Source organism: Triturus cristatus, chromosome 11, assembly GCF_964204655.1.
Source record: "Triturus cristatus chromosome 11, aTriCri1.1, whole genome shotgun sequence".
NCBI lineage: Eukaryota > Metazoa > Chordata > Amphibia > Caudata > Salamandridae > Triturus > Triturus cristatus.
The window spans coordinates 145,112,598-145,139,534 of record NC_140594.1 but is presented as its reverse complement, the minus strand read 5'-3'; the positions used below and the strand labels follow the sequence as shown (position 1 = coordinate 145,139,534).

The 26,937-nt window shown below is 43.7% G+C and overlaps 1 protein-coding gene across 1 annotated transcript in view; it reads left to right on the top strand.

The window, feature by feature from the left end:
* Positions 1-26,937, top strand: part of DNAH10 (dynein axonemal heavy chain 10) — a 1,995,301-nt gene that overhangs the window by 1,055,975 nt on the left and 912,389 nt on the right. Inside the window, exons 40-41 of the mRNA XM_085636177.1 lie at positions 22,936-23,071; positions 23,463-23,585. Coding sequence (XP_085492303.1) covers positions 22,936-23,071; positions 23,463-23,585 — 259 coding nt within the window. The remainder of the gene's footprint in view (positions 1-22,935; positions 23,072-23,462; positions 23,586-26,937) is intronic.

Genomic DNA, 26,937 nt, shown 5'->3' with positions numbered 1-26,937 from the left:
CAGAGCAATTTACTTTTCAGGCTCCAGCCATAACTCTTAGGAATCATGTGTCTTTTCTGCGTTTCAAAGCTCTCAAAAGAAAAGGGTTGAGATGATAAATCTGGAAGAGTCTTCTCAAAATACACTGCAAAATATGCCAGGTCCTATTTCTCAGCCATAGCATGCCAGGGAGCAGCTGCAGGTGCCACAGGAGATTCTGCATCTTAGCGCCTCACATTCATCCTTATGCTTTACCTTGGAGGCCTCAAACTAAATATCCTTTTCCAGGAAGAAGAGATGTACGTTCGTGCCACAGGAAGAATTCAAGGTGCAACTGCTGAAGTCCAGAGTCTTTAGAATATGATCTCATTCTCGCTGGTACAGTACTGACACAAGCTCTCCAAACTCAAAGAGGTACGACAGTGGTGGCTCCTCTGTTAAGGCGGAGGAGCGTCGCCCCACTGCTTTGCAGAAGCGAAATAAAGGAAACATAAAATGATAATAACTCGATGTTATTATCATTTTACGGGTTCCTGATGCGGCACCTTTGTGGGCGGGGGGGGGGCTGGGCTGCTCACACAGGAGCAGGGGAAGAAGTGGTTTGCCCACTCCAAGTGCTCATAAATGTTTGGCCGGCCATCTCGGGCTGGCCAAACAGTCATGCACACTTTGCATGTTCGCAGGTGGAGAACATGCCCAGGCTCCCACTGCCTGTCTGAGCGCCGAACCACGTCACTCAGACCATTGGCTATGGGGATCCTGGTGCTTCCTACTTCCGGGAGCCTGGTGCTCCTTCTTCCTGTTCTGGTCCGGAAAGATGACAGAGAGACCACGGAGGAGAGTCGCCACAATCAGACCAGTTTCTTAAAATTTTATTTACACCCCCTCATCCCCAATCCGTGCCCGCCACCACTGTCCCCAAGATCCCCTAAGAAAGTCTCACCAGTGGGTGATATTTTGACTTTCCACAAAGTTTTGACTAGAAGCGCTTCTTAGTTCACAGCTCCCCAGGTTACCTCTTTGGTTATTATTGAAACCTTGCTACATAAAATCACTTTCAGAACCTTTGATACCATTGGTTCCAGAACTCTTGGGACCAGTCAGATCTGGCTCCTGGTTTAGTTATATTGGCAGCTGTTAAGAAGAGGTATTGAAACAAATTCTTGGCCTCAGACCCGCCTGATAAAGAAAGCAGAAATATGGATATAATGGCCAAGATTATATGCCAAACCTTAGCCACAACCCTTAAGTCTGCTAGTATTACTTCACTTTTGAAAAGATACGATTGTTCATTGTGGGACGAAAAGAACAGAGTTGCTGATAGATTTTCGAAAAAAACAGGCATGCCTTTCGGGAAGTAGTAATTGAAGGGACACTGGTATCAAACCATATTATCAGTGCTGCCGTAGGCATGGCTAACCGCTCAGCCTTTGTTATCAGGCATGCCCTTTGGTTAAGACTAACTGATCTGAAACCAGGCGCTCAACAAAAATGATTAGCTCACCATTTTGTGGCTATTCTTAATTCAGTTCCCATGCTTATGATGAGGTCCAGAAGACAAAAGTTGAAGCTGATACTTTGAAATCTGTTGGTATGTGGAAGAGAAAGCAATACTATTGCCCTTTTTTAGGTACTACCGGGTTCAACACTCTCACTATCAAGCGCATGTGCCCACAAAAAAACGGTGCAGCGTTACCATCCCTGCTCCCAGTACAGACAAAGAAGACAGGCAAACACAAGCCAATTAGATCTCTACTCTGCCCTCACTGTAACCCACTCCGGTTGGGAGGAACAAATCTCAACGCTTGGTAGAGTGGCAAAATATCACAAAGCTTGCTTGCCTGCTTTCTGCTGTGAATAATGTATACGCTCTGAGACTCAGACCCTTCCCACCAGTGTTCAAACCAATAAAGTGGAGCCATCGGCATCAGCAACAACTGATATTAGAAGTTCAATCATTATAGATGATACAATGGGGGCCAAGCCTTCGGAAAAAGCAACAAAAAGTAAACAACTCTAGGAAACCCGATAGTCCAGTTGAGACCGAGTACATACGTTATAGAAAACAACAATGTCTCAACCGGTAATCACTTTAAAAAAATGCAAGTATAATATACAACAGGTCAATGTCAAGCACAAGGGAGACCACACAGATTATAGGAAGACCAGGGAAAGTGTCGGTATATTTTGCGGTAACAGTAGTTGTATCAGCACTAAATTACTTTATTTTAATGGTAACCCAAAGTACACTGTGCACAAAGGTACTTTTGAAAAGGTAAGCGGCGCAAGTGACAAGTGTAAAAAGTGAGGTAACCGCGAACAACAGCTCAAAAAGCAAGAGCAAATAGATGGTTACAAAAACAGTAGGAAGGACATTTTAACAGAATTTTGCACTGTTTTTTGGAACCAGGATGCTGCCTAGAGAAGTGCTGACTAGTCTACGGCGTTTCGACCTGGATGAGTTCAGGTCATCACCAGGACTGAGTTCCTTATAAGTAGGACGATGCTGTACAAGGTATTAAAGGGGAGGGTATTAACAAGTGCAGTGCAGGTTACAGGGACAGGGAAAGAGGTGCGATCAAGGACAAAAGGGCTACCTGTGATTGGGGTATACGAGTAACTATGCAAGAAGGTAATCCAGGTATGGAAGGTGTCCAGATTAGGATCTGTAGGAAAAGGAAAGGGACCAATTACTGAGGGTGGTTGAGGGGAAAAAGGGGGAAGCCGGAGAGAGCTCATGAGGGGAAGCTTATCCGGTAAGTATGGTAGGTAAGAAATGAATTCAAACAAGGTGGAGCCCGGTGATGTGTTAATCATTGGGCTGAAAGATTCAATTTAATGACAGAGCTGACGTAGAAGGCGTTCTGTACGATGCAATATCGTGGTGGTCCATGGGCTGGGATGCAAAATAGTGTCCAGAAAGCGGAAACAGAATGAAACCAATCCGCAGCTGTTGGAAAAAGAAAAAGCATAATGACTAGGGTAAAGGGGCTGCAGCAGGCACGTGTAGAGTAAGCGTCTTGCTGCGCAAATTACGTTAATAGAAGTGAGTCCAAGTCTTCTTGGGAGCTGAATGAATCCGTACGCGGAAGAAGCAAGGCACCTTCTCACAATACGTCTTGTTACAAAAAGAGGGGCTTGAATAAGAATTCTAACTCATCCTGGCGTAGAGAACCATCAACAGATGGATAAAGAAAGAGAACCTCAGAATGCTGGCTTTACAACAGATTTTCCCTGTTGTCAATCAAGGAGACTGAAAGTGCTCCACAGATTCAAAGATGTCTGTTTCTGTATCGCAGCGGCCTAAAAACCTAAAAAATTTGATTTGTGGTTCAGAACGAACATTCCAATTTAAAATGCTACTTTTCGGAATAAAGTCTGCCCTAAGGGTATTCTCAAAACGTGTGGTAGAAGTTGCAGCAGTCCATCTCAGATTGAAAGGAGTTTATGCCTACTCTTGTTTAAATGACTGACTTCTAAAAGCCAGTTCGCAAAAGAGAGTGATTTAGGACTATGAAACGACGATGAGTCTTAACAGATCAGAACTTTCAAGTGAATGTAGAGAAGTCAAAACCAATTCCAACTAAAAGGTGGCAATTATCATGGACTCAAGTCTGGCAAAAGTGGTTCCTCAGAAGAGAGGCAAATGCAATCTAATATCCTCTATCAGAAGAGCAGAAGAAAGCATCTCTTCTGGGCTCAACGGCATAATAGTTCCTCCTGCAAGGCTGCACATGAGCACCCTGCAAGAATCCATAACGGATCAATGATCATTGTAAACTCATCTCTCGAGGAAGGTATATTCTCCTCAAAGTTGACCAGATTACTCTGCTTTGGACAACATCTTATCTGGACCCCAGTGATTTCCAAAACTTGAGACCAGTCTCCATATTGCCCTTCCTGGGAAAAGTCTTCAAAAAAGCTATAACTGCTCAACTCCTTGCCCATATTACTGACAACAACCTCTTAAACACCTACCAATCTGGGTTTTGTTTGATGTGCACCATATACAGATGATGGACAAAGGAAAGACCAGCCTGTTACTGCTGCTCAATTTTTCAGCAACATTGAACACAATAAACCATAGAACCCTCCTAAAAATACCCTTGTCAAGAACGGTAATAACGTGTTTAGTGCTAAAATGGTTCCAATCCTTCATGACTTTCAGATCACAAAGGACAAATTTAAGTCTTACTCCCTCCCACTTTCTTCCGAGGTATTCCAAGTATTTATGATAATTATGTCTTCTGTCTAACTACCTGTTACTATGCTTCACACAAAGCAAATTTAAATTCATAAGTATGCCGACAATACCTAAATAAACCTCAAAGTATCGAACCCATCAAGCATCACCAACATCAGATTCGATTGTTCATGGGAAACAAAATTAATGAGTGCTTTCTCTCTTTAACTTAAGTCCTCTAAAACAAAATTCCTCCTGCTACACTCACAGAACACTCCTCCCCAAGTCCTCTCTGGCCTCTGAACCTTATTGGCTTGGGGTTCACATCAACAGTAGTACCCTTTGCTGAATCTTTAGGATTCACCCTGGACAACAAAATGTGTAATGCATAACACAGTTCCAGTCTAACCAAAACTGCATATTTCCAACTTCATCTTCTTATGAAGATCAACCCCTCTATCGGACCGAATATCTCAGGAGACCGTATTTCAAGACCTCGTATAATCACACCTTGATGACTGCAAATCTGTAGTTGCAGACCTACCTAAGGCTCCCCTTTCTGGGCCATGCTACATGTTCCAGCCCCATTCACCTGAATCACAGGTACTGCGGAAACTAACAGAGTCCCATTCACCCTTACCCTGTGCCTTGACCCTCCGTGCCCATACAAACGAAAGCACGAGCGGACAACGCACCGGGGGAAGAGCGGAAGGAAAGGAAAACAATGATGGGTGTACGAACACTGTACAGCTGTCCTCGGGATCACACCAAGGCTTTTAGACACACCAACAACCCATACCGGGTCGCACTTCAGAAGAGAAAGCACTAACGATCAATAGAAGATTATACCCAGAAAAGAATAAGGCAATGAAATACACAAACACGTAAGAAACAAAGAAAATCCCTTTCTCACCCCTTTTTAGGTCTCGCGCCTAGCGTTGCACTGCGCAGCAGTGCTCGTGCAGCGCGAGACATTTAGTAGGTAAAAAACGGGGTTTTAGCACTGACCTAGGAATCGCACACGCTCGTGCGTGGCTTTTCCTTTTGTGGTACCCCATTGGCCTTTGCGTGCATCTTTTTATAAAAGACTGCACGCAATTGGCCAGAGGCGGGCGCACTGCTCCGCCCACGGTTTATTGGTGTCTATTACGCGCTTGGTGCGTGTAATAGACACCAATAGGCCATGTGGTTTGAATTATCGTGCCCAGACACGGGCGAGATAATTGAAACCATGTGTGTCGCTGTGGTGCGAGCGCACGCAGCACTCGCGGGCGTGTTCTGTACAATAGCGATCGCTTTTGCGATCGCTTTCACTGCCACGATTATAACATTTTAGAAATTCCGGTGCAGCTGCCAGCACGCTCCCCAATGTATGTTCAAGGCGAGGTGAAGCAGTTTCAAAGCTTCTGGTTTAGACAGAGGAACGTGTGATCTTGGGCTGCGGAGGTATCAGCGCACCTTAGATGCACGTTATTTGGTTCACTGTGTATACTAGGGTTTCATTATTGCATATACTGCAGTATACACAGCTACAGATAACACACACAGCAGAAGCAGCTGCTGTGTAGATGGAGTCCCAGTACAAAAGCCTTAAGGGCCTTTCTAAAAGCAAATCCTCCTCTGAGTGAGACATCACGTCATTAGTAAGTTTAATTTATTCAAATTCTGCTTTAGGAAAGGATCTGTTTGTCACGATTCCACCACATACCCTGTGTTTTCCAGCCCATGGCTGCTGGTTTGTGCCACGCGCACATCTTTCAAATGCCACATCCTGCAGCTCACTCGTCAGTAGCGGCCCCATTACGTGTGCACGTGCGCGTGAAGGATTATGCACGCTCCCTTGTATTCTTCAAGTGCAATCCCTGTCAAGAGCAGTCAGGTAATGGAATGGCCGCGAGGGGGAAACTCAAGCGAAAGATGCTATCGAGCGTGTCTATTCTTTGCTGCCAGGTCAGAGCCGCTCAAACACTGACCGGTGAAGCTGGAAAGGGTGATGAACAGCTGACAGGGCTACATCGTAATCACTCAAAATAGAACTTCTGCCTTAAGATTGTTGCCACCCAAGTGAAGAATGTTATCTCCCCACGCCATGAAGAGTCCTAGCCCTCATTTCAATTGGCAGGTTTATTTCTCAGGTCATTCTCTGACTTGGTTGAGTGATAGCAACGTTTTACCGGAATGTTGTGCCTGCTCACTGTGACCACTTACAAGGCATTTAAAACATCTGTATTTGGCCGCAATGTGGCACTGGTATGCCGTAATTAACTTTTTCTCCTAGGTGTCTGCTAACAGTATGTTATTAATCCTGCTATCTAGGCGCTTGGAGCTCCCCGCTTTCGAGCTCTGAAGGTATTAAATTCGGCATAAGCAAGAAAAAAGTATGCACAGATATACATAATAAACTCTTAGGGCAGGGATCATTGCACAGTGCTTGTAAAACCCATGGCAGGCAGCTTTAGAAGTGTGACAATGCTGGCTTCCCTCACAGTAGTGCCTTTCTGGAGTGTAGGGAATGTGGTAGAAGTAGCTGGAAAAAGACAATCGTGGCGATGATCGATGGGAGTTCATCTTCATGCTGTGTACCCTCACGAAAGTCTTTACAGTCCCCTTATGCAGTACCGGAGAGCATCTCGACATGGCAATGATGATAGCCTTTGGAGCATCGGTACAGGACCTGTCTTTAAAAATTGCTCCATGTCCCCCCCTTATATTGTGATTACAGTTTAGTACGGCAGTTAGCCGTGGGTCATCCCCTCTCTCTTCCTTTCTTCCTTTTTACCCCACTACGATAAGGTCCACTCTTGGGACAACCCCCACAACGATTCTGCACACACTTGACTTGCAGAGACTCATCTTCCACATAGCACTGCTTGTTCATCATGGATAACCCAGGCCTTAGCTTTGACGACGAGACAGTAGCATAGATACTGAGGGCACCATCCTTACTAGCAGACGATGGGAATACACCCACTGGTAGTAGGAACGACGATTGGAAATCATTACAGGCACTTAGGAGACTTCAGATAAAGACGGCACTCCATGGCACTATAATGACGGAATACTTAAGGGCTAATATTGCCCCCAATGGCCTCTTAATCACACTAGCACCTAGGATATTCCTAGAAGATCTCACGTTCCGTCGTGAATGGTCACAGATTTCCTGGAAGTGCACCTGCAACTGGTTGGTCCTGATCATTAATACAGCCAAACGGCTATCGGAGGAGCTCTTGATATAGATCACCATATCTGAAAATAGACTGAAAACCGGTATCTCCATTACCTCTTTCAAATCACGTCTTTCCGAAATAAATCAAGAGATGAACGATCATAAAGAATACTTGACTAAACAAAAGATCAACCAACTACAGAAAGATGTCAGACGCTTCGATAAACTAAAAATCTACCCCTACACAAAAGGGGATTATGTCTTTCCGAATGCTGAAACATCGGATGATGCCAGCAGCAACCATTCCTCAGGTTCCAACTCCAGCTACGACAACAGAGACAGAGAGGAGGATACAGACATCTACAACTTCCTCCACTATTTCAAGGCTTTCCTGGCCATCCTTTCCAACCCCCATTATATCAGGGACCATGGATGGGACCACAACCCATATGGAACAGCCCAGGAGGACCCAACCCACTCATGCCTCAATACCAACCATTCCAGAACCCCCCTTTTTTCAACAGAGGGAGGGGCAGAGGAAGAGGCAGAAGAAGAGGAGGACACAAGAACGTCCAATGGCAGGACCAGGAACCGATGGTGTTGAGGAGCAAAACGACGAGACCTTAGTTGTCGACCTCTCCTCGAGGCCCTTGGCTGAGGATGAACAGAGGCTCTTGGAGAAGGGCCTCAGCTTCATCCCCACCTCCAAGGAGGACAACTTTAGACTCCACCAAGAACTACAACAATTTTTCATAAAAGTGCGCCTAAAAGCATTCTTTCATGACAAACCAGAAACCCCAGTGGTAGGAACGGGCCTCAAGAACAAGTCCAGATTCACCCCCAATGCAGCCATGACACCTAACGAAGTGTTGACATTTGAACAGGCCATTCTCAAAGAAATGGACAACATCACCACCAATCATCATTTTGATAACCTCTCCAAAGAGGAAAGACGATTATTGAAGAACATTGCTGATGACATCACCATTATTTCGAAGATGAACACATCAGAAAACCAACCAACCCCTTTGAGGGTAATATCCTACTAAGGCGGCGTTACATCGACGACATCATCATTTTTTGGAAAGGGGGTGAAGAAGACTGCTTGTCCTTTGTGGATTGGGTTAAAACTATCAACCCCTTCCTTAAATTTACAGGCACTATGTCACGACAGTCGATCCCTTTTCTGGACCTCCTCATCACGCTCAAAGAAGGTACATTGATTACAACTAACTATAAAAAACCAACAGATAGGAACAGCCTTCTCTTGTACCAGAGCCATCATCCCAAAGCACTAAGGGACAATCTTCCTGTAGGACAATTTTTACGTCTACGTAGGAACTGTAATACACTCAGTGAATTTGAAATTCAAGCAGATGCCCTTTCAAAAAACCTCTCCATGAGGAAGTATCCCAACAAAATTGTCAAATTGGCTCACAAAAGGGCGAGGAACAATCACAGAGACGCACTTCTGGAAGTCAAAACTAAAACCACTACCAACACTCTCACATGTGTGACTTCATTTACTCCCATCTCTAACAAAATTCAGAAAATTGTGAGAAAATACTGGAAGATACTGGGTACGGGCACTTTTGACCCAGGTCCTCCCCCGTTGTTCGCGTTCAAACGCACACAAAATTTCAAAGATGTCCTAGTACACACCCGTCCCAAAAACACCATTCAACATCAACCGACATTATGGTCACTACTACCAGTGACGGTTCATTTTCCTTGTGGCTCATGCACAGCCTGTCCTCAAACCAAAACATCCAAAGAGCTAGACTTGGGATTCACTAGACCATGGCAACAAAGACGCCATACTAACTACAACTCAAAGAACTGCATATACTTGATCACATGCCCCTGCGGATATAAATATATAGGCATGACGACAAGATCAGTAAAAATCCGCATTGGTGAGCACGAGAGCACAATATGTCGCCAAAGAACGATGACCCGCTTTCAAACCCACTTACTGAAGAATAACCACCCACCAGAGAGTCTTCTATGGACTGTCATAGAACAGAATCCAACATGGACACCCACAGCCCTGTTCAGGACTGAACAACGTTGGGTGTTTAGACTTAAGAGTAACATCGACCGTCTTAACGACGATATAACGTGGAATGATCTATCAATGTAAATTCCACACCTATACATTCCACACAAACTCTATATGTGGACCTACACCCTAGACATTTCCTGGTTCATGGATAACCTTGCTATTGTCAGTTGTTTTGAGTCACCTCTAATCTGACTGATCAGTAGCACTGGTCTAGACAACATTATCCAACATACATGCAGTCGTGCCATAACAAACACGTGGAGACAGAACAGAGTACGTATTTCGCTTATATACCTTAGACATCTATACGTACTCACGATAGTATATGCCCACAGGAGTGGTCACCACTTGGCGATCTTACTGATATTCTAGATCCACATTTGGAGTAAAGTACCTTACGACTGGTTTTACCTTTGAGGTACAGTGTGCCATCACAGAGTCATATCACTATAACACACCAAGTGGGTTAGTGGAAATACCACCCTTTCACTACTCATCATTTCCATGTACGACATAGACACACACGTCTGCAGATGCACAGCCATTAGGACGGCTCTCTTCACAACCATAACACCCAACTATCTAGGAGAAGCTTTGACTCCTACCAGATCTGAACGTCACCATCAATCTCTAACATATGGCTATAATCAATATCACTGTGCCGCACTCATGTTGCATGATCAGTATCATGGAGTCTCTTCATTGCATGTTCATGTCCTATAATTATCAGGAATGACACATGCTCTTTTAATGTTGCTACACTCCGATTACATGACCAGCTTAATGTTGTCTCTTCCTCTCTGTTTTTCTCTCCCCTCCCCCCCCCCCCCCCCCCCCCATTTTTTCTTTGTCTCCACTAGGTTTCAAGCATGGGACACGAATAAGATGTGCCCATTTATAAGTCACCGTGATACTCACCTGCCACATGGTAGTAAGGGAATACAGGGTGTCCCTCTCCCTGATCCCCTTTGTTTCTTTTCCTTTTTCACAAAGGTCCTGATGAAGTGCTGAGGGATCCAGTAGGGACCACAGGAAGCGCGAAACATGTCGACCACCCACTATTCACTCACCATCTCATTTTTAAACACACATACGGGTTGAGAGCAGCGGGACAACATTTTTTCCTCCCCCCTACTCATCTCAGCGCGATCTGCGCCTCCATCCCCAACCCATTTTTAACCGGACCCTAAGGACCTACGAATAAAATCACTAGGGTACCAACGAGCCATTTTATCTCACCACTTTTCACCCAACCCTCACACCCACATGCACAACTGCGGCTACTCTTAAAAAGATCTCCGACAGAGCACCCTCAATGAGGGCCCGTGAGGGACTGCAGCGCCACCCCCACGAGGAGCAGTGCCCAGTGATGATGCTGTGCACCTGCAAGGGTGTGTGAGGGCACAACTATCACCCGCAAAGGAGTACCACTACCCTACCCCACATACACTTGAGAACTTGCCTTTTGGAGACACCCACTATGAGATGCAGTACCATTTGAGACTGCCAGACTTCATATTCTCCTTCCCCTTTAGGAACTGATACCACTCTTAGTATTAATGTCTGATGATACCCAGTGAAGAATTGGTGCACTCAAGGCCGAATGACGCCCAGTGCCCATGCAACACCATCTGCACCCAATGGAACTTTCTGTCTCTCTTGTGAGGTGGCATCATTCATGGATGGGGAAGGCTCATCACTATTCTCCTAGGCACTGCTGTTGCTGGTACACGTGATCAAAAAGGTACAAATGTCCTTGAGATTACGTGAATGCTCTATTGTAATAACACTCATTATCAGGCTTCTAGCAATGTCTGCCCTGGGTTTTACGAGGACCGGACTTCCTGTGCACTGCTCCCTGCCATGACAGTTTATTAGGTATATTTGTGCAGACTTTTTTTTGCCAATGCCATATTTGATGTCTTCAGAGCTCAAACACAGGGCGCTCTTAGCATCACCTAGCAGTATTAAAAACATACCTTTCACAGAAACCCAGGAGAAGTTAATTACGACATCCCAATGCCACATTGTGACCCAATACAGTTGTTTTAAATGCCTTGTAAGTGGTCACAGTGAGCTGGCACAACATGCCTGTAAAACGTTGCCATCACTCAACCAAGTCACAGATGCAATCAGAAAAGACACAGTGGTCGGTCATTTGGAGTTCAGTGCGTTTGACAGAGGTCTCTTGCACAATCCATCCTTTAGAACATAGGACATCCTCCACATTTATTGAATGAAACCAAAAAGAAATTTTTGTATGAACTGGTAGATCGATTTGCTGTTAAGAAGTAAAGCCTAATTGTCCCCATTCTAACTGCAGGAAATCTACAGCTATCACACAGGAACCATCACTCCCGTACTGTTTACCTTTGAAGTGGCCTCTCAGAAGCTCTTTGTGGTCCCTCTCACAAACATCACATGTGTCCCCTCTCTGGTTCTATGGCTGCTGGAGAAAAAGTTGTTGGAAAATGTTTCAGAGTGGAAGTGCTGCTGTCAATGCAGAAGCGGCTGGTGTAGGCAAGCTTGGTGGGGTGGGGCAGGGCGCTGTAGGGGTGGTGGGGGATGTCAACAGACGACAGACTAGGAGTTGTTTATTTATTTAATTGCCCTATTCCATCGTCTGTCAGCATGCCCCACGTCCTGTCACACTTACCTGCACCAACCGCTGCTTTGTCAGTGTTATATCATTGAAGTCATAGGGACTGTGAAAAACCTAAATTTCATACAAACAACTTGTGTAGTAAATGAGCCCTGACAATTCACCAGAAGAGTGATAAAGGCATAGCATGGAACCATCATGCATAATGGAGCACACTGTCACAAATATACTACTAAACCTGAGAGTGAAAGCAGTCTATCTTTTACAGACAGAAAATTCTGCTTTGAAATGGCTGCTAAATTAGCACAGATATGCAGTTTTACTGGTAAAATCACATAGGGCACAACCAACAGATAATGTGTGGGGTTTCAGGAAATAGTTATCATTTGCACATCACCGATTAAAGGGTCTTGATATGCTTTGATCACATTAAAATATTTATTGCCATAAAACAATGCACGTTATTTGTGCTTTCATAACTACTGATAAATTTTAAAATATTTGCAGACACCATTTACAGGTTAAAATTTTGTTTGTATGTTAGAAAATATAGACATCTTATATCCTTTCCTCTCTCACTTCCTGTACACCAGTAAGATTGGCACATAGTTCACTTTACAAAATCCTCTCATTTTGCATTCATAGAAAGAAAAGCAAACACAAATCTGCATGTTAACAGAATTAGCAGCAATTTGTTAGAAGATATAGCTTGACATTTGACCTCTGTCTTTGACGTACAGCAAATGTGACAAGATAAAAACAAAATTTAAAAGGCGTCGGTATTGCTCATTCACCTTCTGAACTCCAACACGGTTATTTGTAGGGTGCTGCAGCACCCTCCCACACCCCTACTTGCAAAGCCTTTGCGGAGAACCTTATCCAAAATAAAACAATGTCTTTTGATGCATTTGAAAGGAACTCAGACATATGGTGGCATTTAGTAATGGCTGTTTTTACATGACTCACACATTTAAGACTGTCAATGTAGGACCCTGGAAAATGAAGAGACTGGGTCAACCAGTCCCAGCTTCCTCCCCTCGTGATGGCCCTGGTTTTCCCAACTGTCTTCAATTCTTCAGGAGACAAACTGGAATTGTGAAATTTTACCTACAGAATTACATTAATAACTCAAATACAGTTAGAAACTGTGCAGGCAGTGAGCAGAGTTTCACTTTGTTAAAAGCCTCTGAGATGGGTACTTCGTTTGCAGAAGTGAATTCATGGAAATGTCATCACTCCTCTATGCCTACAGGAAAACCGAGATCGCATTTCTTAAAACGATCAAGCTCCAATATTGCTATAGACTGCTGGAATCCAGAAGAAATTATGCAGCATAGTGTCCACTTGATACCTAGTATGACATCCTACTGTCGTAAGGTATATGGGGATAAGAGCCGTAGGTTAATCCTCGGGTATAACAATATGAGTGACTGCACCATCCTATACTCTGGACCAAGGACAACTCCCAAATCAAAGTCACAAGATTTTTGGTGACAAATAGGTAAGAGAGGCAAAAATCATTCATAGGACATGCTGGAGAAACCATGCACCTGTTCACGAGGCTCTCATCTTTCACACTACTACACAACAGCAGTTGACACCACTGATCCATTCCTTGATTATAAGTGGACTGGATTATTGTAATCTTTATTCTTAGGTTTTCTTTCTTGTTTGTTTTACAAATTGCTGCTCATTCAGAACGCAGTAGCCGGACTTGTACTTGAGATCCCTAAACATGCTAGAATTTCAACACCCCTCAAAAGCCCTGGCTTCCAATCCATAAGAGAAGTGTCTTTAAAGCACTCTTTTCGCCACAAAGCTATCCATAAATCTTTCTATACTGGTTACATTTCTCAGATGCTCTGTAGATACTTGCTGCTTAATTGCTTCGCTGCTCTGCCTCTCATCTGGGTCCCATTTTACGGTTTTGCAGATCATGACTAGGAGGAAACTCCTCGGTTACTAATGAAATATCCTCCCCGATCTATTCCTTCTGAAACCAGCCTTCCCAGGTTCCGCAAACTTCTAAGAACACACCTCTTTCAACAATAACTGTTCTATGGCTGCTTCAGATCTTAGTGCCAGCTGACTTATGAGTATTTGTACGTTTTACAAAACCAAAAATCAAATATTCAAATAGCCAGTCATTAAGACAATGCATGATAACATGTATCCTGCACTGATTAGCCGTAGGTGCAATCAGGTTAGTTAAAAATACTAATTCTTTCTGTTCCATAATAGGTAAGTATGATCCTTTGCTATGGCTCAAGAAGATATGCGTCTAAAACATACATGTTGAGGACAATGGCAATACAGCCAGCCAGCAGGCAAACTACCATATACAAAGGTTCAATCACAACAGATTTACTGTATGAATTTTGCCTTAATATACGAGTGCACTGTTCCGACAACAGCAATAGACAGGATGGAGCACCAAAACTTTGGGTTTTATTAGAAAACATTTTAAGAATAGCACACACGACTGTTAATCTGTTGAAGACGTGTCTATGTGGGATTATCATAGCATTAATTAATGAAATTTTTCATGTTTCAGAGTGTTGGAGCCGGATTCCAGTTCTAGACTTACTCTGGAACCCCTGGCTGAAGGGTCTTTGTTGCCTGCTTGTAAGTGTGGAGGGAAGAGAAAATCATTAGTCAATAATACATTACCATTACCCATGACTCTAAAGGAACACAGACTCCTGATTTAAATTTTAGTATATTTATTATAAAGCCGAGAAAAGTTGGACATACAAACACCTCGAGACGAGAGTGTAAAGGTACATAGGCACTATTACAAAACCAAACCTACAAATGAAATTTAGATGGTGCAACATGCACAAAATGACCAATTCAAGAATCAGGACACAAAAAAATCTAGAGTCTACATCCAGAGCCTTCTTCATTTGCAGGTTTGTAGACAAAAGCATTAGTCTGGTCCTACACTACTGATAGCGTGACATCCCTACTTAGCATTTCCAAGGCAAGAGCCGCATAAAGGTGTCAGCACGTGAAGTCTTCCTAAGAATTGCACTCACATTGAATGGGCCGAGTAGCTTAAAGCTACGAAGCTCGTTCTAAGATGCTCCCTTCTCTCTAGGTAAGGCAGTAGGCCGCGGACTCTATCTCTAACCCCAATACAAAAGGTGAAAATCACCCCCCAAACACATCACAGGACCACCTCATCCAGTTAGAACCCTCCTTGTAGGTAACTTTCGATAAAGCAATGGTGCTCTCCAGGCTCCTGTTCGATGACTTTGGTTCCAAGCCTACCAGACGAGGAAGACATCCTCCTACATTATCAGCTCTGCATGTTCAAAGCATCCTCTCCTCTCTGTGTCTATCCAGCTCCTCAAACAAAGACGTTATTCTAACTAACGAGGACAAATTCTTGCACCTGCAACAGAAATGTGAAAAGAGGAAAATTCCACAAGCACATTAATTCTAATTAGCAACCTTAACATGAGAGTGAACAGGTAGTAATGAAAGTTAGGCCTACCAAGTTCAGCTAACATAAGAACAGTGCACACATTTAAAATACATGCATATATGAGCCATTAATATCCACACACTATATGAACATTAGTTTCAAAAACTTTCGTTGATCATGAATACGCTTTTACACATTTAAGATTTCATCTAAACACATACATTTATTACATTAATTCTTCAGCTTACATAAAGAAAATACCTATTACTTCACTTACACATTATTACAATACACAAGCTAATAACCTAATGTTAATAAGACAACAGATTATGTGTGGATGCGGACTAACTGTGATTATAGTTCACCCCTAAAGTTGGAAGAGCAAAATTGTGCTCTATCAAGATCTAGGATTCTAAAAATGCCCTGCAGGGAGTGGTATCATAACATTCCCACATCCAAAGGTGGTAGAAAGTGCCTATGTGTTATGAAATGCCAAAAAGTACACATAGCTTGTGGTCTACCATGTCCCTTAGGCTTACATTGAATTTATATTTACCATTGTTTCCTATGGAATACTTATCCTTTTCACCATAAACGTTCATCCCTATTTCCAATTTTCTTCATTATTGTATATTCTTATTAAATTATTTTATCCATGTAATTGTTTTGGGAATTTTAATTTCTTTATTGGCTCTGTTATTTGGGTCAGTTTACTATACACCTCACACATTTTCTGTGGAGATGTCTGATATGGTAATTGCTGACAAAGCGAGCATAGGCTAACCTCGCGGAAACCCGTTTATGTTTATTGGGCTTTCTCTGTGTGGTTTTTCTCTCCCTGGCAGCCTGCAGCTTGATCCCCACGACTATACTTAGCTTCCTACAACAGAGTAAGGGCTCAGGTTTGGAAGGCAGCTCTCAAGGCTGGTAGATTTGCTCACATGTGTTTGAGCTCATTCTCAGAAGATGCTATGTTGATTTACCACCACAATATCTTGTGCATTAGTTTTCCATCACATTGTATCACACCAATTGAGGCTATTGTGACAGCTTTTGCAAGCATTGGCATAGCCAGTAGGTCTCGCCTTTGGGACCTTATAAGTGTTTAACCATGTAACAGTTAATGTTAGTGCACCAAGGATATTGTGCTGCATAACTTAATACTCAAAAGGTCCCAAAAGCGAGACCTATTGGCTATGCCAATGCTTGTTCATTTAGGGACTAGTTTTTCCACATAAACAGGAAATAAACCTTCTCCTGAATGGTTGCTGTAGGCAAGTAATGTGGTGAATTCCCGAGATTGCATAATAGTGTTCAGACACCAATCAGGGAATATACACTGAGGAATTCTGGATATGCGGGAAAAAACACATGAGGTAAAAAACCCACCTTTGATCTTCTGTATAATCAATGAGAGTCAAGGAAGTCCATTCAATAATGAAGTCTCCAGTGCACTGGGAAAAACACAAGTCACGGTAACGAGGATAAAGCTCCTCACTAACTTGACGCCATATAGGAAGTCCCCACATCCAAGGAACCAAAGGAAGGAGAGGAAGTTGTTTGCTCCAGCTGGAACAAACGAACACCTTCAAAGAAACAATGAAGAAGTCCACTCCATACTGCGGGAAATCCATACAACGGCCGGGCGCCAGCAATGCCGACAGCCAGAATCCTTCCGGGGCAAGGAACTGGAAGCAAACCCAAGCAAGGAGGAACAGGGAGGCGACTCTCATATAAGCCCCTGTCCCGCCTCCACAACCAACCGTAGTTGCGCAGCTTAAGCAAATGTCAGTGCTGTATGCGGAGACGAAACAAGGAGAAACCTACCCCCCCACCCATAGAAACAGAAATGGGACAACAACGAACATTGCTTGCATCACCCATAACGTCTATCTGAGTGTGCCCACCTACCTGAATAACAAAGTCGTTGCCTCCGTAGGGAAGAGCGTTAGCAGGTAGCAAGCTTCTACCATTCTGGTAATTCCAAAAAGTAAAACAAATCCAAGATCCTGAACAAGGTCTTCTTATGCTTAGTCCCTAGACTCTGGAAAAGCCTACCTGACGATCTCAGGACCAACGACATCCTTCAGCAATACAGATGGAACCTGAACACTCACCTATTCATAATTTACCCTTAAATTCTTTCTCCAGGAGTCTCTCTGCCTTTCTAATCCAATGTTGATCATGTTTCTTCCCCGTTAACCTACCTCCTTCATTTATTGTACTGCTATTGAGTTTTCTTAATAATGCACTGCTGCCTATCTGGCTAGGTCTGCACTATATAAATACTATATACAAATAAATAAATAATGGAATTCACCACAGGGAGCTAGGAAGATAGGTTGACACTATGAGTAGAAACATTGCAATTTTTCCCTTGTTGGATGGATCCCAACAAATTAATGAAAGGTGATCCTTTTCTCCAGTTTCTTCCGGGACATACACTTTTCAGATGCTTCCCTTTTTGGTTGGTGTATTAATTTAGCAGACTTGCAGGTTCAGAGTACATGGTCTTGAAAAGAGAGGTTAATTCATGCAGGTCAAAGCAGTCTTTCTGGCTCTGAAATAATTTTTTCCAGCCCTAGAGAACAATGAAATTGCGATGTAAAAAGACAATGAGATGACAATGTATTACCTGAACAAATGAGGGAACCAAACTGCAAACACTATCCAAGGAGGCAATGGACATATAACATTGACTGATATGCAGAAACATCAGCATATTAGCAATTCACTTGCTAGGTGTTCAGAATCAGAAAGCAGATGTTGTAAGCATATAAATATCAGAAGAGATGTTGTAAGCATATACATATCAGAAGACTGCAAAAGAGTTACCCACAACAAAATTCTTGATCAGTGTGAGAAACTGGGTTGTTGGGTGACTGGGGTGTGAGCCCTGGTAAAGCAACAGCCACAATTCCTTGCAGGGTGAACCTCAAAAAGTCAATAGATTAACTTGTGGTTAACCCTGGGTAGCTTGGCACAAAAAGCTGCCAGACTTAACTTAAAACAATGAGTAAAGTATTTATACAGCACACAAACTGTAATAATGTGACTACACAACACAATAAAAATCCCAAACCAATTTAGAAAAATACAGTATATTTTAATACATTTTTACACCAAAACCACAAAAATCCAATCAGACGAACCAGAGTTATGAATTTGTTCAGTTTTAAGTGAAATCTAGCGCTAAAAGATTAAAGCTCCAACCGCTGACATCTGGTCGTACAAAAGCCAGTCAAAGTCGAAAGTCAAAAGTTAAGGGTGACAACGATGGAGCGCGGTTCGGATACAAGAAGTCAATTGGGCTCGATCAGTGTTTGCATTCGTACTTAAAACATTTTTTTTAATGAAAAATGTCTCAGAATGTAGAAGTTCAGGTGGGCAAGGCTGCAGGAGAGTCCGAGGTGGGAGTTATGTCGTCAGATGGCCGTGGAGTGAAGCCACTGTACTGTAATGATTTTTACCGTCTGACTTAGTCGCCGAAATTGAAGTCAAAAATCTCCATCAGGATGAAGTGGAGGGCCGTAACCGAAGAGGTCGAATACCACTTTGATGAAGGACCACGGAAACGGATTAGCTGCTGCGGAGAAGAACGTAGCAGGAGAAGCCGGAAAATTGAATCCGACCGGCGGTGCATCTCTGGCGGATAGTAAAGCAGGTTGATCCCAATCTTTCCCTAGTCTCAGATCACTTATTGGCAAAAAAAATATTTGTCCTCAGTTTTGGAAAATGCCCATCTGGACACCTTTAGCACCACAACCGAGGGCCCAGGGGCAGATAGGGTCCTCAGGGTCTAGGTGCAGGTTCACAATGGCAGAAGCCTGTTATGTCTCTGTGGCTGTGAACAGGAGGCCCGCAAACTAACCCCTGGAGTCCATTCTGGCAATCTAGAGTGCAAGTGAAGTTGCAGGATTCAATAGCAGGGCTGGCCTCTGAGTGTTCAAGGCAGGCTCCAGGCAGCAAAGCAGTCATTCCAGGTACAGCAGCAGTCTGGCAGAGTGCACAGCAGGTCACAGCAGCAGGCAGTCCTCCCACAGGCACAGTAGTGAACTGAAGAGTGGGTCTGAAGGTCCTATTTGTTATGCCTTGGAAAGTGGGAGGAGTTTCTGGAAAGGTTCTTTTAAGTGCATGGAATTTCCTGAGTCCCCTGCCTGGCACCAAGCTGGCTGCAATTAAAATATAGGGTTGTTAAGCCTTGTGTGGAGACAGGCACAGCCTAGTCAAGTGTAAGTGGGCTGTGCCCAGTGATGGCCCATTGAGGCACACCTAATTCCTCTATTATGTGACTGTCTGGTAGGAATTCACAAAGTCGTAACTGTATGCTTCACCCAGTCATGTGACCCAAGACAGGCTGTAGGCATAAAGGGCAGGAAAATACCAACTTTCTAAAAGTGACATTTTTAAAAATGTAGTGCAGAACCCGACTTTAGCACTAAAGAGGGTTTATCATTACAATTTCATAGGTGCTAAATATGACATATCTATGTCCTCTCAATTGAAAATGACACTTATTAAATGTAATAAGGAATCCCTAATGTTATCCTATGGGAGGGATAGGCTTCACAGTAGAAGAAAATTAATTTGGGAATGTTTTACTACCAGGATAAGTACAAATTAAAAGCGCATGTTCGACCATTTAAATACACAGCACCCAGCCCTATGGGCCTGATTTAGGGGTGACTTATAATTAATAAAAGGGTAGTTTAAGACTTAGCAAAGGGGTTTAAATGCCAAGTTGGCATTGCAGTGTGACAATGCATTCAGGCTGCAAAGGTGGGCCTAGGACATCTTGTAAAGGGCTACTTAAGCAGGTGTCACAATGGGTGATGCAGGCCCACAGGCAGCATATAAGCACAGGCCCTTGGCATATGGTATAACACTCTACAAGGAACTAATAAGTAAATTACATATGCCGAACAGGTGTAAGCCAATTTTACCATGATTTAGGGAGAGAGCACAAGCACTTCAGCAATTATCAGCAGTGTTAAAATGCACCGAGTTCTAAAGCTAACAAAAACAAATTCAGCAAAAATAGGAGGAGGGACGGCATAAACGTTTGCAGATGACCATGCAGAGATAGCCAGGTCTAACAAAGAGGTATTCAGATTTTGATGTAGACAGGTAAAGATCTCTTTGCCATGGCAGACAAGCAAAATGTAGAAAATTCACTTCCAGGTTCCTGGAGCCAGGGTCCCTAGTGAATGCCTTTTTGTTTAGCCGCCCCTGTATGAAATGCCGAACATAAACTTACATTTCAGATAGAACATGCTGACCAGAGCCAATAGCAAGAATCTGCACTGAGTTTGGTATCTCTACATTTGACAGGTTGGCCCCTGCAGGAATAAAGTATGAGGTAAAGAAACCATATCCAAAATCTTACTATGCTCATGAGCGGAAGTGATTCTGCAGAAAATGCATTGAGAGGTAGATAGATCCAATCTCCTATCAGAAAAGGTACTATATCGCCCTTTTTGCTTTACTTAGCAAAATCAGGTCTTAATATTTCTCCATAAAAATGCACTTTGCCATGATTATGAAACACACAAAAACTCCATCACAGGTTATTTTATTTTGAATGACATTCATTAAGGATTTTTAGAAGGGACTAAGATTTATTCTCCATTAAGACAGCCATCCACGCTTGAGAGCTTAACTTAATTTTAGTGCAATTAATGGGGTCTCTCTTTGAGCCTATGTATAAAGCTACATTGAAATATCTAAAATGGTAAATAGCGTTTTTTAAAGAAGCTATCACTTCCGCCCATACAGGAAGGATGGTTCAGGCATTTTGTATTAGATAACCTTATATGTTTTTTTTCCCACAGTAAAGATGTTTTCAGGAGTCATCTGGCTTTCTTGCTTAAGGTGTTGTTGCATTTTCATTTCAACCATTCCTTCTGTCTGGCAGTATTTTTTTCTCAACCTACATCTTTGGTAGAGAGATCGTTACACACTTTAGATAAGAGGGCACTGAGATACTGCTTATATAGAACAAAATAACTACAATCATCAGATCATTGATTCATAAACTGTCGACCTATCAATACAGGAATGGAGATATCTAGGCCCCCTATTTCTAGATAGATAGTAGCTTGAATTTTTTGTGTTATTTCAAGGCAAGTAGATCATTTTAAAGTGATCCAAAAGCACACTCGTCTAGCAGTAAAGCAGCTACAGCTGCTACGTTAAGACCTGTACCAGTATCAGAGATATGTACAGCTGCTACCTTTAGTTCAGTTAATACAATTGGTAAGGATTATTGTCTAGATTCTGATTCCAAAATGGATGCCCAAGTTGGCCAAGCTTCTTTAAATAATTTGATTGCCTAGTGCACCCGACACATATTTTAGCAGCTTTCTGCATTGTCTTCTTAATGCAGCGTATCTAAGTGAGATTGTTATTCCATTCATAGTTCATACATTTTAGCAAGACCCAGAGATGGAGTAATAAAAGATTCTTACCTGTAATACAGGTTCTCCTTCATAGAAATATTTGATAAATTCATGTACAACTGCCCCCTCCCCACGCCCTACTCCCCGGTAGTCAAGAGATATCTGGCTCAGTTCTTCCAATCTAACTCTAAGGGCCTGATCACAAGTTTGGAGGTCCATAGGACCACCAAACTCACAGTGGAGGTGAGGTGGCGGTCGGGTACCGCAGCACCAGTGGTCTGACCAGCGTATTAGAAGTACGGCGGTCAGATCGTGAGAGGACCGCTGCAGCCGCCAGGTTCCGCGATCCCTGGTGCTGGTGCAGTGGTCTTGAGGCTGCTATATGCTAGGCAGTGCTGCTACGGTACTGCCAAGCATATTACAAGTTACCTCACTGCGACATAACCACTGCGGTGAGACTGCATTGGAAAGGGCAGCAGTGAAGAAATAAAGAGGACCCTACAGGTCCCTCCGGTGCCTGAGGCCCATGGGATGCATGCAGTCCATGTCCTGCAGGAACAGGCTTTGTCGTTCCCATTGCAGTGCCTTTTTGAAAGGCACTGCCATGGGAACACCAAAGTACCACCCGCCAGACTACGAGTTAATCATTATTGCAGCTGAGACATTTATTTTCTCTTTATCCAAATCCAGTCTTTCTCTTGTGAGTCTCACTATAATGTGCTAACACTCCATGCGTTAGCACATGATCCTATACCTAATAGATTTGCAAGTGCTTGTTTTTAATTATGTTTAAAAATAACACTCTTCACCATTCCAAGGTTCAGCCAGAAGAAACACCACAGTGGGTTATAACTTTACTGTTGTAGTAAAATAGTCTATTTATGGATATTTTAGCATTCTGCTGTGTCAATCTGAGACCCTTGTGGTAGGTAAGGCCAGCTCCACAGTCTAAAGGGTTGCAGTACGAGATCAAGTACTTGCTACTTTAGTGGAGCACATGTGGCTGCTTACCAGACCTCAGTCCACAAGAAAGTTAGAAATACCTAGAGGGTCAATCAGGAAAGGACAGGAGAAACTGGAATCCTAAGAACAATATTTTTTTCATTTTACAGGTATATTTTGTTTGATGGAGATGTGGATGCCCTTTGGGTGGAAAACATGAATTCTGTCATGGACGACAACAAGCTTTTGACCTTGGCAAATGGGGAACGTATCCGACTTCAGCCACACTGTGCAATGTTATTTGAGGTACAGCATATAACTGACAATCACAGTGCCTAGCACACAGCTTTTTGAAGAAAACTTGTGAAGACGTTAGTCTACCTTTAGTTCAATATACTGATATTTCATATACGTCTTTCATATATATTATATATAATGGCCTATCATATAGTATACCTTCTTATTTTTGTATTTTCCATACCCTGATATTTTCTGTTTTGCCTTTCCTTCAACAAGCTCCATTGCCAATCGCTATGAAATACAATTTGGGCTCATCTAGGTTCTTCATAACTAAGTACATTTATGAAGTTCTTTTTTAATTGCATAATGTTCATTACTCTTATGTGACCATAGGAAAGGGTTGCCTATAAGTATGCATTATCAGAAATATAACTTATGTGTTTTGTTGTTTTCCTAGGTAGGAGATTTACAATATGCTTCTCCTGCCACGGTATCTCGCTGTGGTATGGTGTATGTGGACCCCAAAAACTTGAAATATCATCCCTACTGGAAAAAGTGGCTCAAAACAAGGCCAAATAAGGTGGGTAATGGTAATGAGTCAGGTGCCCAAAAGTCTCTCTTTTGCTTCAGTGTGACCTTGACCTCAACTTGCCCTTCTGACTTGTGTTGGTGTCTTTCTCCTGCTGTTTTTCCTGTTAGGTGCTTGTTGTGCCCCCTACTTAGTAACTACTCTTTACTTGTTTCTGCTGTCTTTTCTATCTGCCCTGTTTCTTTTTAACTGATCCTTTTTGCTTCCTTTGTTCCTCTCAATTGCTCCTTTTTTCATCTTTTGCTCCTGTTTTGTAACTTGGTCTCTTCTGTCAGTTTTTGCGCGCTAACTTGCTCTGCGGACCGTGTTTTGCTATCTTGCCTTTCCTGCCCAACTTTCCCACTCTCCTCACTGGATTTTCTCACTGTTTCTGAGTTTGCCCACTGCCCGCTCTCCTCCAACTCTGCAAGGCCCTACTTAATGGAACCCAGAGCCTATTTGTGCCTGTTTGTGCCTGGACCACACCTAGTGTCAGAAACCCTTGTCCAAACGTATCCAGCAGCTACACTGCCAACAAACTCCACCTGCTCAACCTTGGACACCACCACAAATGCTGCTGCTGATCCGCTCCTCAGTCGACGGTGGGCCCTTTTGCCAGCTCACATTGGCACTTCACATGCCTCCACATACCCGCTCCCACCGCCCACTCACACCGCACCCCTTACCTAGTCAGAATTCAAGGCCCACAATCACACAGCACTATGCACCCACCCTGCACAACAACACTCACTCGCATGCATGCTCCTCAACACTTGCTCACTCGACAAGCACTCCACTGAAATTTGGGGATCTCATTGACTCCAATGCACCAGACCTCCTCTTCCTCACCAAAAACTGACTCAACCCCACATCGGCACCGGACATCACCGCACCCATCTCTACTGGATATAAAATCCTGCACCAGGACCAACCCCATAAACCAGGAGGAGGACTCGCCATCATCCACAGAGACACCGTCAAGTGTACCTCTTACACTTACCCAGAAGTCCCTTTTATAAAAACATATGCACCTCAAACCTCAGAAAGACAGTAAAACCACAATCAAAAGCACCCTCGCCTACTGGTCCCCAGGACTTCAGCAACCTCCTCACTGAACTCACCACACCTCTCGCTATGGGCACTAATGACTTCATACTCCTAGGTGATCTAAACTTTCATCTCTACCACCCCACGGACTCCAACTTCACGGATTTCTCGAAAGACTTCAGAACATCAGCTTCACCCAGCTCATACAAGGTCCTACCCACATCGCCGGACACACTTTGGACCCCATTTTCTCCTCCAGCGACAAGGTTAAAGTTAGCCACATCACTCCACTCACATTGACAGACCACTTCCACATAACTGAACCTCCAACCACCCCTACTGAGTCTAGCAAGACCCCAACCTGCTGCAGAAAGACCATTATAGAAACAGTATGGCTCAATTCCCTCCAACTATGCTTCCCAGACCCCACCAACAAGCTCATCATGGACACAAAGATCTTCAACAACTGGAGTACCACGTGCCAAAACACTGGCACCCCTGAAAAACACCAACCCCCAAAAGATTCTACAAACAAGCTAGGTGGTACAACCCTGACCTCAGAGAGTCTAGGGGAGTTTACAAACAATTCTAAAGGAAATGGGGAACCACCCAAAGGACCACCACAAGTAAACCTACAAGGTTGCACTTAGACACCACCAAGTGTAAGAGACCAAGAAAAAGGCTCTGACCCTGAGAATTGAGTCTAGCTCCAACAACTGCAAGGAACTTTTTGCCATCGTCAAGGAATTCATCAACTAAACAGGCATGACCAGTAGCATCAGCCCTACACAAGAACTCTGCAATAACCTCTCTGACTCTTTCCACGAAAATATCACCAAGATCTACAGGAACTTCAAACCCCAGCCACCCCCATCGACCTACCCAACCTGTTAACCCCATCAACCAAAGACTAACAACTGACAGTACGCAACTCTCTATCTATCGAGGACACTGGAGCAATAATAAAGACAGTGCACTTGGAGACACCCACAGACCCCTGCCCCAACCATCTCTACAATCTAGGAAGAACAACAATCAGTGCTGCACTCACTTGCATCATTAACACCTCCTTCAAGACAGCCACCTTCACGAATAGCTGGAAACACGCTGAAGTCACCGCCCTCCTGAAAAAACCCTCAGTTTATCCCTTGGTTTCCAGCAACTACTGACCCATCTCGCTGCTTCCCTTACCAGCCAAAGTCATTGAGAGGTCTATCAACAGACAGCTCTCTGACCACCTAGAACACCACAAATACCTGGACGACTCACAATCAGAATTCCAAAACAACCTCATCACCGAAACAACCATAGGACCAAAACAGCCCTCATCGCTGCCACAGACGACCTACGTACCATCCTCGACCATGGGCAGAGCCCCAGCCTCATCCTCCTTGACCTCTCTGCTGCTTTCGACACCATCTCCCACCACACAGTCATTGCCAGACTACACACAGTGGGAATAAAAGGACCAGCACTCATGTGGATAGCTTTATTCCTCTCGGGAAGAACACAAGGAGTCAGGCTCATGCCGCTCACATCAGAACCGAAGGACCATAGGGATCATCTCTCAGCCCCACACTTTTCAACATGCACATGACTCCTCTGGCTAACACCATCAGATCCCACGGAATTAACATCCTGTCCTACACTGACGACACCCAGCTAATTTTTCCGCTCTCAGACAACACCGTCACCACCAAGGCAAACTTCAAATAGTGCATGACCAGCGTGGCCAATTGGATGAAAGAAAACTACCTCAAGCTCAACACTGACAAATCTCAAGTCTTGATCTTTGGGAATAAGAGCTAACAAAGGGGCTTCAGCTGGTGACTCGCCGAATATGGACCCACACTCACCCCAACCGGCCATGGCCTAGGAACCTAGGTCTCTTCCTGGGCACCAACCTCAACCTCAACGTCGTCACCAGCACATGCTTCCACATTCTCTGCATGTTATGTAAAATCTTCAAGTGGCTCCCATTGGACATCAGACGTTCCATCACGCAGACCCTAATCACAAGCTATTTGGATTATGGCAACACACTCTACGCCAGCATTACAACTTATTTTCTTCACAACCATTAAGAACGCCACCAACAGAATCATCCTCTATCTCCCACACCAATCCCACACCACACCACTCCTCAGAGAGCTCTGCTGGCTTCCCATCTAAAAGTGCTGCCAGTTCAAACTTCTCACACCCGCATTCAAGTCACTACACAACAAGGGACCCGCATACTTCACTCCCCGACTTCAATTCCACCAACCCACCAGACAACTTCTCTCAGCAGCACTCTCCCTCACAGACACCCTGTATC